At 46.7% G+C, this 13,819-nt stretch overlaps 2 protein-coding genes across 2 annotated transcripts in view; one reads left to right on the top strand and one right to left on the bottom strand.

Moving 5' to 3' along the window:
• Positions 1 to 54: 54 nt before the first annotated feature.
• Positions 55 to 3,770, top strand: med11 (mediator complex subunit 11). Its single transcript, XM_034105880.2, has 3 exons — positions 55 to 267; positions 1,497 to 1,627; positions 2,755 to 3,770. Exons 1-3 carry the CDS (start codon positions 198 to 200, stop codon positions 2,947 to 2,949), a joined length of 396 nt encoding a protein of 131 aa, XP_033961771.1. The 5' UTR covers positions 55 to 197; the 3' UTR covers positions 2,950 to 3,770.
• The window catches only part of arrb2b (arrestin, beta 2b), a 36,150-nt gene continuing 26,022 nt past the window's right edge, over positions 3,692 to 13,819 (bottom strand). Inside the window, exon 14 of the mRNA XM_034105879.1 lies at positions 3,692 to 4,905. Coding sequence (XP_033961770.1) covers positions 4,818 to 4,905 — 88 coding nt within the window. The 3' untranslated portion in view covers positions 3,692 to 4,817. The remainder of the gene's footprint in view (positions 4,906 to 13,819) is intronic.

Raw genomic sequence — 13,819 nt, 5'->3', positions numbered from 1 at the left:
GCCTCTGTGATAAACGGACGTCACAACTGTGCGACTGAGTGGCGTCGCATTCTTTGTTGATGTGCCGCTTTAGTCGCTTGTGCTCAGGTTTCAGTCAGTCGAGCAGTTTTAGATTGACTCCTGTCCACAGGGTGAAGTTTGACTGTGTGGGAGTAGAAGGTGTTCTCTGAGAGCTGCTGGTTGTTTCCCGTCTGCTCATGGCGAACGAGCGGCTCAGAGCTCTGGAGGAGGTGGAGAAGGAGATAGCGACGACCCTGCAGTGTGCTGGTGAGGAAGTGTTTCCCTAACTTCAACAGAAAGAATGCATCATGTATAGCTGGGGAGGTAGAAGAAGTACTCAGATCTTGTACCTAACTCTAAGTAGAAGTACCAGAGTGTAGGAATACTCTGGAACAAGTAAAAGTCCTGCATTCAAAATGTGACTCATGTAAAAGTACAAAAGTATTAGCATCAAAGTATATTTAAAGTACCAAAAGTAAAAGTAGTCATTGTGCAGATTGGTCAATTTCAGAATAATATATATGATATGTTTTATAATGATTGATCATGAAAGTGTTCTCAAAGCTGGTAAAGGTGCAGCTAGTTTGAATGACTTTGTAGACTGCAGGGTAGCTGGTGGATTTACTCCAGGTGGAACTAAAGTCTGATTTAACACTTGATTATATTTCACATCATTCATCCACATCTGTAAAGTAACTAAAGGTATTAAATACATGTTGTGGAGTTTACCATTTACCTCTGAATTGCAGTGGGGGGTACAAAGTAGCAGAAAATGGAAATACTCAAGTAAAGTACAAGTCCCTCAAATGTGTACTTGAGTTAATGTACTTACTAATCTATTCTAAACCACTGCATACTTGAGATGCGTTGTCAGCCCATGGAATATGTTTTCCACCTTTGGGGAATCCTTGTTCATTACCTTTATATTGCTAGACAATATGAATAAAAAACAAAGTACAATATGGACGATGACAGGCCCTGCATTACCATGGAGTAGTGTGTGTCCTGGAGAGGGCCCCTGTAGATGCCCAACACAAGTACATCTGGGGCAACATCATCATCAAATTGCTGCAATTTGGCCCCTAAAAGATTAGTCTGAAAATGACCATGAGAACTAACATATGTCTTAAACTCATCAATATTTGTTATTATCAATGGAATGAATGTGTAAAGTAAAATGTGTTGAAATGGTATTTTTTGTTGTTATAGATAGCTGGTGAACATAGTGGAGCATTTAGCAGCTAAAAAGATAGATGTTCTTCTCGGTAGATGGTGGAGACTAAACTCGAGCTAAAAGAAGAGTGAACATAAGTGTGACATTCCTCAGGTGGACATGACCCGACATGTCTGCTGGAAGTGTCTTCAGAACAACTGTTTGCTAACATGTTTACCACATTAACTTTATGGGTTCATCTGTCAGATTTTTTGTTTAGTGCTTTTTCTGCTGCCCCTAAAGGGCCACTAATGTGGTGTGTTGTTGTATGCTTCCCCTGCAGGTAATATAGTTCTGGAACTCTCCAAGGACAAACACAACGCCAGTCACCTGGACAGACAGCTGGTCCAGTTCCAGAGCTCCATCAACCGGGTGGAGAGCGAACTGAGCGGCCAGATCCGCTACCTCACACAGGTAACAGTACTTTTCATTTGTGCTTTATAACCCTGCAGACATTTCAAAATATCGCCCCATAGTACAAGTTGTGTTTCAAAAACTGTTGACAAAACAGTTATTAGTTTTGAATACAGTTCTGTAAGTGCCTTGGTAGCACAATGTCCCAGGACAGACTCCCTCTGTCAAATAAAGGCAAAAAGAACAAAAATGTAATCTTAAAAAAGCAAATAGTTTTGTATTGATCTAGTTAGTTAAGACATGTTGTGTATTTAATGTTGAATATATCCTTGCTTATTAGTGTGAACAGTGTTGAACGCCTTCTTAGGTAAAACTGTAACTTTAAAGTGGCAATAATAAAAGGGGTGCTCTGTTTTCCAATTACATTTCAAGTTATTTTTGTTGCCTTTCTTTCTATTGAAATGTGTTTTTATTTTATCATTGTGACGGGGCTCTATTTGTCCGTTCACAAACACTGGCCTAGTCGGTTGGGTTACGCTCCAAAAAACTTTATTCTTAACAGCAACAAAAAAATAACGAAACAGCACACCTTAAACAAACAAAATAAAAGACCAAAACAGGCCGTCCATCACTCATTCAGAGTAAACATGTTCTGTTGTTGCCTTCTCTGCAACAAACTCCCAAACATGTCCCAGCTGTTGCCTTCACTGCAACATTCTTCCGAGTGATCCCTCCAGGGCCAAACCCCATCCCTTATGAGCCCATAGCTCCTCCCACAGGCTTACCGTCAACAGGTGACACAATTAGCTCAAAACCACATTTCAACATACAAATCCGACCCAAACATAAAACAGGTTAACCACCTCTTAACATAATTATTCCCCATAATTAACAAACGTAAAATAAATAAGAAATTGCATGGTTCATTTGACGGAAGAGAGCAGGAAATGTTTGGTGTGTGTGTGGTGTGTGTGTGTGTCGGCTGTCAGTGGCGGAGTCAGTCACTCTGTGACCCGCTCCGTCACAATTATTAAAAGGGAAAATAGCTTAGTACTATTTAAGCTCATCTCATCTTATAGTAGGATTCCAATCGACAATGATAACAGTGTTGTTCAGTACTGCATCTGCGTCTTATAAGTCAAAGAATGAAGCAGTGACTCTCCTCCCCCCCCCCCCCCCCCCCCCAGGTGGCTACTGGTCAGCCTCACGAAGGTTCTACTTACTCAGCAAGGAAGGACTGTCAGATGGCGCTGAACAGAGCCGAGTACGCCAAGGTGAAACTTGGAGAACTGGGACGTACCTGTGAAGTCATGCTGGAGCAGCAGCAGCAACAGCAACAACTACAGCAACAACTACAGCAACAACAGCAGCAGCCAACATGAGACAAGAGAGGGAATCACAAGAAATTCAAGACAGATGTTGCATTTCTGGGTATATTCTTTTGTTCGGTGGCGATGTTTTGATACCAAATGTTTTGCCATAATCAGCACTTGTTATGATCTACCACCCATACACATTATACCAAGATAAATCTCAAAAGCAGAGGTACAAACCCTCGACTGACACGATCTGTGAAATATCTGTTATTAAACCCATGCAACACCAATATTAGCCCCATAGTACACCCATGTATCACATGGACACAGCACACTATCACCCATTCACTTCATGCTGAGATTAATCTCAGAGGAAAAGCAGAGTGAAAGATTCTCTACCAAAACAATCTGTTATATGTTATTAGACCCATATTATCAGTGACAAAATAATACACAAAGACCTTGATGTGGACCTGGATGGCCATTACAGTCTCAACATTTCAAAAATATGAAGTGAAGGCAACAAAGAAAAAACAAAATTCCCTGACCAAGATGTGTCTCTCTCATTAAAGTCAGGCTAAATAAAAAGGAGCACAATTCAAGTGCAGCATACAGTGACCAGGACGTTTTTTTGCCCAAATCTTTTAACAAGTCTCTTTTGTCTTCAACCCCTCAGTAACATTTGCCAAACTGTCCTCATTAACGCTGACAACGTCACTCTATGACGCCATGCATCTGTCCACAACTCACTGAACTCTGGCATTTCAAAAGCCATGTTTTTCACCCTTCATTTGACACTTCCACTTGATTATTTGTACATTTTGTTTCATTTTATTGAGTAAAAAAACAACTCCCAATAAAGAACCTTGTCATATGTTTTTTTACTATACGGTGACATCTTATTTAACAGGTAGCATTTTAGTTGTTTTACAAATTGATTATTATAATAATAAAAGCCATGGTAGCTTACATGTACATTGACATACAAAAGCTTGACATTTACATCTCCACCGTGGGAAAACAAGTGTGAATCCAAAATCATCTCCATAGATACAAAGACACAGAAGCCTGTTTAGATATCGATTGTCTATCTGGTCTACTTGCATGTCAGATGATGATACAGTATAGACAGAATAATCAATGCACAATCGAGCTAGCATTTTGTATGTGATAAAAAGAGCCCAAATTCTAACGAGGCAGGCCAATATTAGCTCATCACAGATATTACTTTAGTTGTATACTATATTGGCTGAAATGAAATGCCTAAGACATGTTTGAGGTAATGTAGAAACAATGTCACTTTTACATACTTTAGTTCACAATTTTTGACCCAGTAAAACATTAACTATATGAGCAATAGCGTGTTTTTTTTACTTTGCACTAAAGAGCTGATCTCACGCTTGAATCGATTACTAAAAATACAAAAAATAACTATAAAAATAAAATCATTTCTGTGTATTTAACTCTACCCTCTAGCTTGGTCTGCTCCAGATATAAAAATGATTTATTTATTTCATTTGAAAGAATAATCAACAGGAAGCAGTACAAGTTGGAGGTTCCCCTGAAGACAACAGCTACCCTATCGTCTGTATAGAAAAATACCACTTTTATTTCTTCGTCCTATGAATGAATCCTGAATTACAGCAGCTTGGACAATACTGATATCAGCAGGTTAAAAAATAGTCACGCAGCAGTACTTCAAACAAATTAGCTTCACTTGGTTAAATCCTGCTTTTGAACACTAAAATGCAACCAGTACGACTTTATACCTTTAACAAGAAAACACATCTAGAAGTAGCCCATACCGAATAAATGGTACAATACAAATGTGGAAAACTTCAGGAGGCTGCCCTCACAAGTCCTTTGTCCTGTGTTCTGGGGTCGAGCACCTGTGACCTGGAGACTCTGAGAAGTAGCTGCTGGGGAGGGAGGAGCTAACAGAAGGGGTCGCTCTCATCCTTCGTCCCCGTCAGCCCCAGGCGAGCAAAGTCTTCAAAGACAAGGTCATCAGTAGTGGGCGTACTGAAAAGAGAAAGAATGTCATCACTTAACTGGATTTAAATAAACATTTTACTTTAGAAATGAGGGCGAATGGGTTTTTTCAAAGCGGTTTATATTGTCAAAGGTTTTATATTTAAGCAATAGCTCACGACAGGCTGTGGTATATGCTCATTATATCACAGCTAAGGTGCGTGGTTCGGCCCGACGCGAAGGCAGTTTGCTTTTCAGCACAACGGTATACTGTTTTTCTCAGATGCGGAGGGATACTGACTTGTTGTGAAAAGTAACTTACAATTCTACCCGTGGTATACGCTCAGTATATCTATATCAATATATCTTTTCAATTTACACACGGCATCTATTGCACGTCTGTCCGTCCTGGGAGAGGGATCCCTCCTCTGTTGCTCTCCCTGAGGTTTCTCCCATTTTTCCCTTTAAACTGTGGGTTTTCTTCGGAAGTTTTTCCTTGTACGATGTGAGGGTCTAAGGACAGAGGGTCTAAGGACAGAGGGTGTCGTATTGTCATACTGATATTCTGTACACACTGTGAAGACCACTGAGACAAATGTAACATTTGTGATATTGGGCTATATAAATAAACATTGATTGATTGATTGATTGATATATCACGACTAAGAACCAATCAGATTGCTTGATTTGACTTGTCCGTTTTATAACTGCTAATATATTCATTTTACGACTGATATTGTTAGAGCCAGTCTTTTGTTTTTGTAAAATGGCCAAATATTATCCAAACATCTTTAATTGTGTTACTTTTTTGTAAAACTCTTTTAGTTTTAAACCTGATGTTTATAAGCTTCTTAGTTTTTGCAACAGTCTGTAAATATACACAACTTTATAATAAAATGCACACATTTACCTTTTTCTATCTAGACTAAACACAGGTTTGATCCTAAGTTAAAAACATATGAGGTTATCATGAGGTTGTTAACACCGCAATTTATCAGTGGATGTTTGCTGGAACTACTTGTAAACAGCGTGTTTCCTGACGGACATACACAGCGTTGACTCCGGTCAGGTAGAGACGGTAGAGACCGTTCTATTTCGTATATGGCTTCGCCCTCTAAGGCTATCGCTATTGGGTTTACCCTTCTGCGCCCCCGCGCAGTACTGAAAACACTTGTAGTCCACGCCCACCCGCTAGGTGGGCCCCACCCTCGGGCCACCTTCCGGTATAAATAGGGAGGTTGCCCGGTGATCTGCTCCCTCTTTTCTTCAGCAACCAGCAGTTTACTGAAGCACGAGAAAGCAACAGCATGAGCAATAAAGAGTGTGTCCGTATGTGCCCTTCGTGCAATACAGGCTACATTATGAGCTATGATTTGCATCCGATATGCGCAGCCTGTCTGGGGCCAGAGCACGCGGCTCTCAGCCAGCAGGTCGCATGTCCTCACTGTGTGCGTCTTCCTTCATCCGACAGGAAGCAAAGGGCGGACGCCCTAGCTGCTGCGGGTGAGGAAGACGTCTGGGGTGGGCAGGTGCCCATCCAGGACAGCCTGTTTATGGAGGCGAGTGGGGGGCAGGAGTCGGACGACTCCTTCCCCGCCTCCATCCCCGCCTCCATCCAGGGCTCGCCATGCGGCTCTCCCCTTCCCCCTCTTCCCCGGACGGTGGTCCCCTTCTCCGTGGCCACGGCGCTACCGGCATTGGGAGGCATTATGCTGGAGCTGCCGGAAATCATCGGCAAGGCAGCAGCATGTAGAGGTCTCCCCGTTCCACGAATACGGGAGAGGGTGGCTCTGGAAGACATGGCGGGCGTGTTTTCCCGGGTGCAGACGGGCAGGAGTGATCCGATCTGGCCGCGCTTCCCCGCCATTAGGCGGTATCAGGAAGGTGCAGCGGCGAACCCGAGGAGCTTGAGGGCTCCGGTGGCCTCCCTTGTCCCATTCACCAAGGTGGAGGGTTTCACAGATGAGGTTTTCCCAACCACCCCCGCTCTGGAACCGAGCTTAACGGCATTTTTCGGGGTAAGACAGGCCAACTTGGTCGCCGGACGGCGCCCTATGTTGGCCGACCCCAAGGACCAGTATGTCGCCCGCCAGGCTGACCGGGCGCACCAGTGTGCGTTCCAGGCGTCAGCAGCGGCAAACAACATCACTCTGCTGACCAACTCGGTGGTGACGTTGGTCGAGCGATCCACCACCGTGGCTCCAGAGGAGTCGGAGGAGATCGCTAAGGCGGCCAGCACGGCGCTCACGCTGTGCGCAGCCGTGGCGGTGTCCCAGGCGAGGATTACGGCATGGATGACACAGATCCAGTGTCACCTTAGGTTACAGCAGGCAGCGGTCACAGAGCCAGCCAGGAAGGTCTTACTGGACGCTCCGATCAGCTCGGACGGGCTGTTCGGGCCCCAGTTCCTGGCCATCGTTGATTCCATGAAGGCGGCTTCGGAGCAGGCGGAGGACATCCGCCAGCACGTCGGCTGGCTGGAGCCAGCGGTGAAGCAGCAGCGACGCCAGCGGCAGCAGCAGCAGCCAACCCGGCCACAGCGGCAGACGGACAGACACCAGCAGCAACAGCATCCGAGGCGTCAGAATCGTCCGTCAGCGGCAGCTGGGGCACCGACCCGCACCTCCAAGGCACCGTCCCGCACCGACGGGCCCCCACCACAGAGGGGGGGTAAGAAGGGAGTGAGGTACTTCCGTTCGGCGTCTACTCCACGAGAGCCGCCGAAAAAACAAAGCCGACCTTGACGGTCTGGGGGGGGGAGTGTAATCGAAATAAAGGTTGTTTATTTCCTAACATGTGGTCTGAGTCTTCAGTTACAAATGTGTGTCACATATCCCCCACCCTGGGAGCTGCCTATGACCTGTCGGTTAATAGCCAGCCGGGTTCAGTACAAAAGCCTGCGCTATTTAATCTATCGATTAATAAGCTGCGGAGCACAATTACACCAACTGCCTCCAATCTGATGATTAGTAGGCGGCATGGTTCGCGACAGATTTCTGATGGTTATGACTCTTCGGTTATTAAACCACAGACCTCGCGGCATTCTTCTGTCCGAGATACGCCACCTATACACGGTCATAATAAGCCCATGAGAGCAGTGTTAACGCCTCATGTGGATATTACTGCACACACCTCCATCCATCCTCTGAGCGTGTACACGTCTCATGATGCGAGGCGGAGTGATACGCAGCATGTGGAGGCCTCCGCACAGTCCTTTCGCTCTAGGCCCACCTTGGGTTGCCTCACGGGCAGCGGCGGCGAGGGCTTTGGAGTGGCTCGTCGTCATGACAACCACAACACTGTATTTGATGGACGGATGGATGCACAGGCTGATCAGCAGAGGGTACACCCTGTAGTTCGCCTCCACCCCCCCACAGTTCAACGGGATACAGGTGACATGCCTAACATCCAGAGAACAGTGTCTTGCGCTCCAAGCAGAGCTACGGGAACTCCTGTTGAAAGAGGCTATTTCCAGGGTTCCCCAGGAGGAAGAAAATCAGGGGTATTACTCCCGCTATTTTCTTATCCCGAAAAAGACAGGGGGAATGAGACCCATCCTCGACCTGTCAGTTTTCAACGAGGCAATAATGAAAATACCTTTTCACATGCTGACGGTCAAAAAGGTGTGTTCACCAGGGAGATTGGTTCACCTCTATAGACCTGAAGGATGCTTACTTCCATGTGCCCATCATTCTGAAACACAGGAAATTCCTGAGGTTTTCGTTCCAGGGAATAGCGTACCAGTACAACCGTCTGCCGTTCGGCTATTCCCTGGCTCCTCGTACTTTTTCAAAGTGTGTAGAGACGGCGCTGCAGCCGCTACACAGAGGAGGAATGAGAGTACTATTTTACCTGGACGACCTGCTGCTGCTGGCTCGCTCCAGGGAGGAAGCGGCTTTACAGACGGTACAACTCATATCGCATCTGTCAAAGCTGGGTTTCATGATCAAATGGAAAAAGAGCTGTCCTGTTCCAGCCCAGAGTATTGTTTACCTGGGGGTGGAATTGAACTCAGCCCGCATGAGAGCACGACTCTCACGGCAGAGAGTGGAAACGCTGACAGCTCTCCTTCAACGTGTCATACCACGCAGCGTGGTGACGTCACTCTCCGTGATGCGGCTGCTCGGCATGATGGCAGCAGATCACATGGTGATGTCCCTGGGTCTCCTACACATGAGGAGACTGCAGAGGTGGTTCATCAGCCTCCGCATCGACCCCATACGACAGAAGATGCGCATGGTGGTCATCCCTCTGTCCGTGGGTTCAGACTTAACATACTGGAAAAGTCTTCACGTCCTATCAGAGGGGGTTCCCCTGGGCAGAGTTACGTCACACATCTCGGTGTTCACAGACGCATCTCTCTCAGGGTGGGGAGGAACGTGCATGTCGCAGGCAGTGGGAGGACAGTGGCCGGCTCACATGTCTTTCCACATAAATATGCTGGAATTGATCTCCGTACGGAGAGTAATTCAGCATTTTGCCCCGTTGCTGCAGAATCAGCATGTGTTGATTCGCACAGACAACAAAGCCGCGGTGGCCTACATCAATCGCCAGGGGGGTGTACGCTCAGTGCAGCTCCTGAACACAGCCAGACGGCTGTTGATCTGGGCGCGAGCACACGTGCTCTCCATCAGAGCACTGTATGTGCCTGGAGAGCTGAATAAAGGGGCAGACCTCATGTCCAGAGGAGGTCCTCGCCAGGGGGACTGGAGCCTCCATCCCGAACTGATTGCCCAGGTTTGGGGCCGGTTCGGGAAAGCGGAGGTGGATCTGTTCGCCGCACGCGGCAACGTGCAATGCGAGCTCTGGTTCTCCCTGTCAGCACGGGACCACCCACCCCTGGGGGTGGACGCGTTCGCACATCGGCCATGGCCCAGGGGACTGCTGTACGCCTTCCCACCAGTCCCGCTGATTCCTCGGTTCCTGGACCGAGTGCAGGAAGAGCGGCTGTCAGTGATCCTGATAGCCCCGGAACGCACGGGAGCTTCCTGGTTTCCATGCCTACAGCGTACGCTGTCAGGCAGGCCGTGGGAGATTCCGTGGCGGGGGGACGCTCTCTCACAGGTGGAGGGAGCGATCTGCAGTCACCCAGTGATAGGCCAGCCCTTATGGGCATGGCCCCTGAGCGGGAACACTTTGAGAGCTGGGGTCTCTCTCAAGATGTTGTACGCACCATTCAGGGAGCCAGGGCCGCGTCTACCAGAGCGTCCTACACAGCCAAGTGGGCAGCGTTCCAGCGTTGGTGTGTAGGGAGAAGCCTGGACCCCATTAGGTGCCCCCTGCCTCACGTGCTGTCATTCCTCCAGCTGTTGTTGGACAGGAATTTGGCGTTCAGCACAATCAAGGTGTATGCAGCTGCCATATCATCTTGTCATGTGGGTTTCGGAACAGGGACGTTGTTCAGTCACCCCCTGACGAAACGGTTTCTGCAAGGAGTACGAAGACTCAGACCGGTGTCACGTGCACTGGCGCCTCAGTGGGATTTGGCTTTGGTGTTACGAGCACTATGCAAAGCCCCATTTGAACCTTTAGAGGAGGTTCCCCTCAACATGTTATCAGCAAGTAGTACTGCTTTTAGCTCTAACATCGGCGAAAAGGGTGAGTGATTTATCCGCTCTCTCTGTGGCACCGTCATGCCTCCGGATCCAGGGGGATGGCAGTTTGGCTGTGTTACGTCCTAACCCAGCCTTTATGCCAAAGGTCATCACTAGCTCTTTTAGATCAAGAGTGATCACCCTGGATGGGTTTTTTCCGCCTCCTCATAAATCGGAGGAAGAAGCCACATCTCATCTCCTCTGCCCGGTGCACGCGTTGGCCTGCTATGTGGCACGCACAGCGGCAGTGCGCCGTTCTCAGCACCTGTTTGTGCATTACAGAGAGCGCTCTATCGGGCAACCTCTGTCTACACAACGGCTGTCACACTGGCTGTGTGAGGCGGTCTCACAGACGTATGTCTCATCTGGGGTGGAGCCCCCGGAGAATATCAAAGCGCACTCAACCAGAGGAATTTCCTCCTCCACGGCGTTGAGCGGAGGAATGTCAGTGGAAGATATTTGCATGGCTGCATCTTGGTCTTCCCCCTGTTCATTTATTCAATTTTATTTGAGGGATGTTTCCCTTTCCTCTATGACGCACCCGGTACTGGGTGTCCTGTCAGAGTGAGTAACGTCAGGGAGCCAGCTGAGCGCCTCTCTCCTGCCTCTCGGCACACAGAGAGCGGCCTTTTCCCCTCGTAGGAGAGGGATGTTCCCCTTCCTCTAATACACTTCGTACGAAGTGTCTGATTAGAGTGAGTAACGTCAGGGATCCCGCTGAGCGCTCTCCTACCTGGCTGGCGCGGAGAGAGCGGCTGTTCCCCCTCTATGATCGCAGGATAAGGTGGGACCTTCGTCTCTACTTCTCACAGCGGTCGGTATGTATTGTCCCCAGCCTTCACCCCGCCAGGAAAACGGGTATGTTTGCTATGTTCCAGGGACGGTGATGCGCCATTACGCATGGCACAACAGGCAAGGATGTGTTATTGAGCAGGTGTGTCTGTGCTTCTAGTGCTGGACGGACCCAGTGGGGCGCAGACTACATCATGCTTCGCCCTTAACCCAATAGCGATAGCCTTAGAGGGCGAAGCCATATACGAAATAGAACTGAGGTTACCTAACTGTAACCCAGCTTCTATGAGTAATGGCGCAGCCCTCTAAGCGCCGGGCCCCACTGGCTCTACGAATAGCTGAAGAAAAGTTATATTGTATGGGAGCAGATCACCGGGCAACCTCCCTATTTATACCGGAAGGTGGCCCGAGGGTGGGGCCCACCTAGCGGGTGGGCGTGGACTACAAGTGTTTTCAGTACTGCGCGGGGGCGCAGAAGGGTAAACCCAATAGCGATAGCCTTAGAGGGCTGCGCCAATACTCATAGAAGCTGGGTTACAGTTAGGTAACCTCAGGTCTCAAGTCAGCACCGCTGCAGACTCGCTACTTGAGGGCTTGATAGCCCACTCCCCCTCCACACTCGTTGGTTTGGAACGCGCAGACGGAGGGGGAGTGTGTAGGGGTAGGGTCTAGGGAGTGATTTGGGATTGGGTCTACTTCCGGTCCATGGGACCTTATTTCGGAAAAATAATGTATTGAAGTCAATGGAGAGAGAAAACGTATCTTTCGATCCCGTTTGAATTGTGCCATGAATTACACATATGATGTTTGTCAAAAAAGTCACAGTTTGTCGTAAAACTGTTGAAATATAAGACTATGAAAAATACGCAACTGGAAAGACTACAAATCCCAGAGTCGCGTAAGTGATGTCACAATTGTTTTCCTCCACTAAGACATAGCTAAGATCAGCAACATATAGAGAACCGCAGTGACGCGTCCTAAAACCCGGATGTAAACTCCTTCAGGTTCCTTCGTCAAAAACCAATGCAATTTCTCCATAGGATTTTGGAAAATAGCTCGAAATAAGGTCTGTGGTTGACACACATTTAAGAGACGGATCACGTTTTGTTCAGCCGGATAATCTCCACATGTCTATCCTACTTTCATCATTTCTAAGCATAAATCTAGTCGCAAGAAGCAAAATGCTAACGTTATGCTATAAAGGAACTACAGCAGGGTCGCTGCTTCAACGTCACGCCAACTTAAGATCCATATTCAAACATACAGATTGTAAATGGTACAAGTTGAAGTGTTTGTTTGAACAGTTTGCAGGAGGAAGGTACTTGCTTTCAAGCAGAACAGGGCAAACAATCTTAGCGGGAGTGTTTTATGTGTTCGGTGTAATGACGTAAAACGGCCTGGATTTTTGAAGAGTTTACGTGTCTGAAAAACGATGGTTGTTACCGAGTGGCTGAATAGGACTACAGAATTTGTCGAGGCCGTTGTACGTCATTACGCCGAACACGTAACCCTCCCGCTAAATTTGTTTCCCCCTGTGTTCTGCTTGAAAGCAAGTACCTGCCTATCTTTAGTATCTGTAGTAGCGTTAGTATCTGTATATCTATATCTGACCATTAGAATCTGTATTTTTGAAATTGTCATTTTTAACACCGTAGTTTTACAAATTATAGAACAATTAATTACCAGTGTTTTCCAATTTGACTCGGCAGTTCGTTTCGTTGGCTAACGTTAGCTAAAGCTAGCGCTACCAGTTAGCTACGTTTGTTGCTTTGCTTCGGGTTGCAGCCACAGGTCTTCGCATGAAACGTGCTCGTTCTATCGTTTCCCGGCCAATGTTTTCCAAAGGAGAGTCTGGATTCGTGCCATGAGGTAAGCTGACGTTACATTTGTGTCAATGTCACGGTGAATAGTAAATGATGGGTAGTGACTGTATCGCCGTTTTAGAGATGGCGCTGCTGAAAAGACCGCAACATAAGTAAAGATAATGAATACATCCTATTAAAACCTGTGTGGCTTATGATAAGTCTAATTAGTACAAGCAGCATAACGTTTCACCATGTAACTAAAGATTGTAGTCAGGGAGATCAGTTTGACATATTGAACTAATAACAAATCACCTCTGGCTGGCAGAGAACTCTCTGCTCCATAGCTTCTCTTAGATGTAACATCACATGTACATTTTACATTTATATTCAATTTAATATTCCATCCCTCACATACTTTTGTATATATAATAACTTATATATATTTTTTCTTGTTATGCTGCTGCAACACAAACATTTCCCAAATTGGGATCAATACAGTAATATCTTATCTTAATTAAGAAATATAACTATTATAATTAGTGTAGCAGCTGACACCTATTTTCAATATGGATTAATCTACCATTTATTTCTTTAGTTCAATTTTGATCTATAAAAATGTCAAAATAGTGAAAATGTTCACGAGACAAAGTGCAAGGTTATATCTTTAGATGTTTTGTTTTAGCCTATGTACTGTATGTCTTAATGCTCTTATATGTGACGGTGTGACTTCCATGAAACTAATGTTTTATATCTTCCCAACAGACGAGCTGACAG

The sequence above is a fragment of the Pseudochaenichthys georgianus genome, chromosome 18 (genome assembly GCF_902827115.2).
Source record: "Pseudochaenichthys georgianus chromosome 18, fPseGeo1.2, whole genome shotgun sequence".
NCBI classification, from domain to species: Eukaryota; Metazoa; Chordata; class Actinopteri; order Perciformes; family Channichthyidae; genus Pseudochaenichthys; species Pseudochaenichthys georgianus.
Note: the sequence above shows the minus strand (reverse complement) of the source record. Positions and strands in the feature narration are given on the sequence as shown.

What these genes read in the sequence shown, in the direction of transcription:
- med11 (XM_034105880.2), top strand. Translation starts at nt 198, where the DNA reads ATGGCGAACGAGCGGCTCAGAGCTCTGGAGGAGGTGGAGAAGGAGATA. An exon ending in GACGACCCTGCAGTGTGCTG is followed by an intron (nt 268 to 1,496) that starts GTGAGGAAGTGT and finishes CTTCCCCTGCAG; the next exon opens with GTAATATAGTTCTGGAACTC. An exon ending in AGATCCGCTACCTCACACAG is followed by an intron (nt 1,628 to 2,754) that starts GTAACAGTACTT and finishes CCCCCCCCCCAG; the next exon opens with GTGGCTACTGGTCAGCCTCA.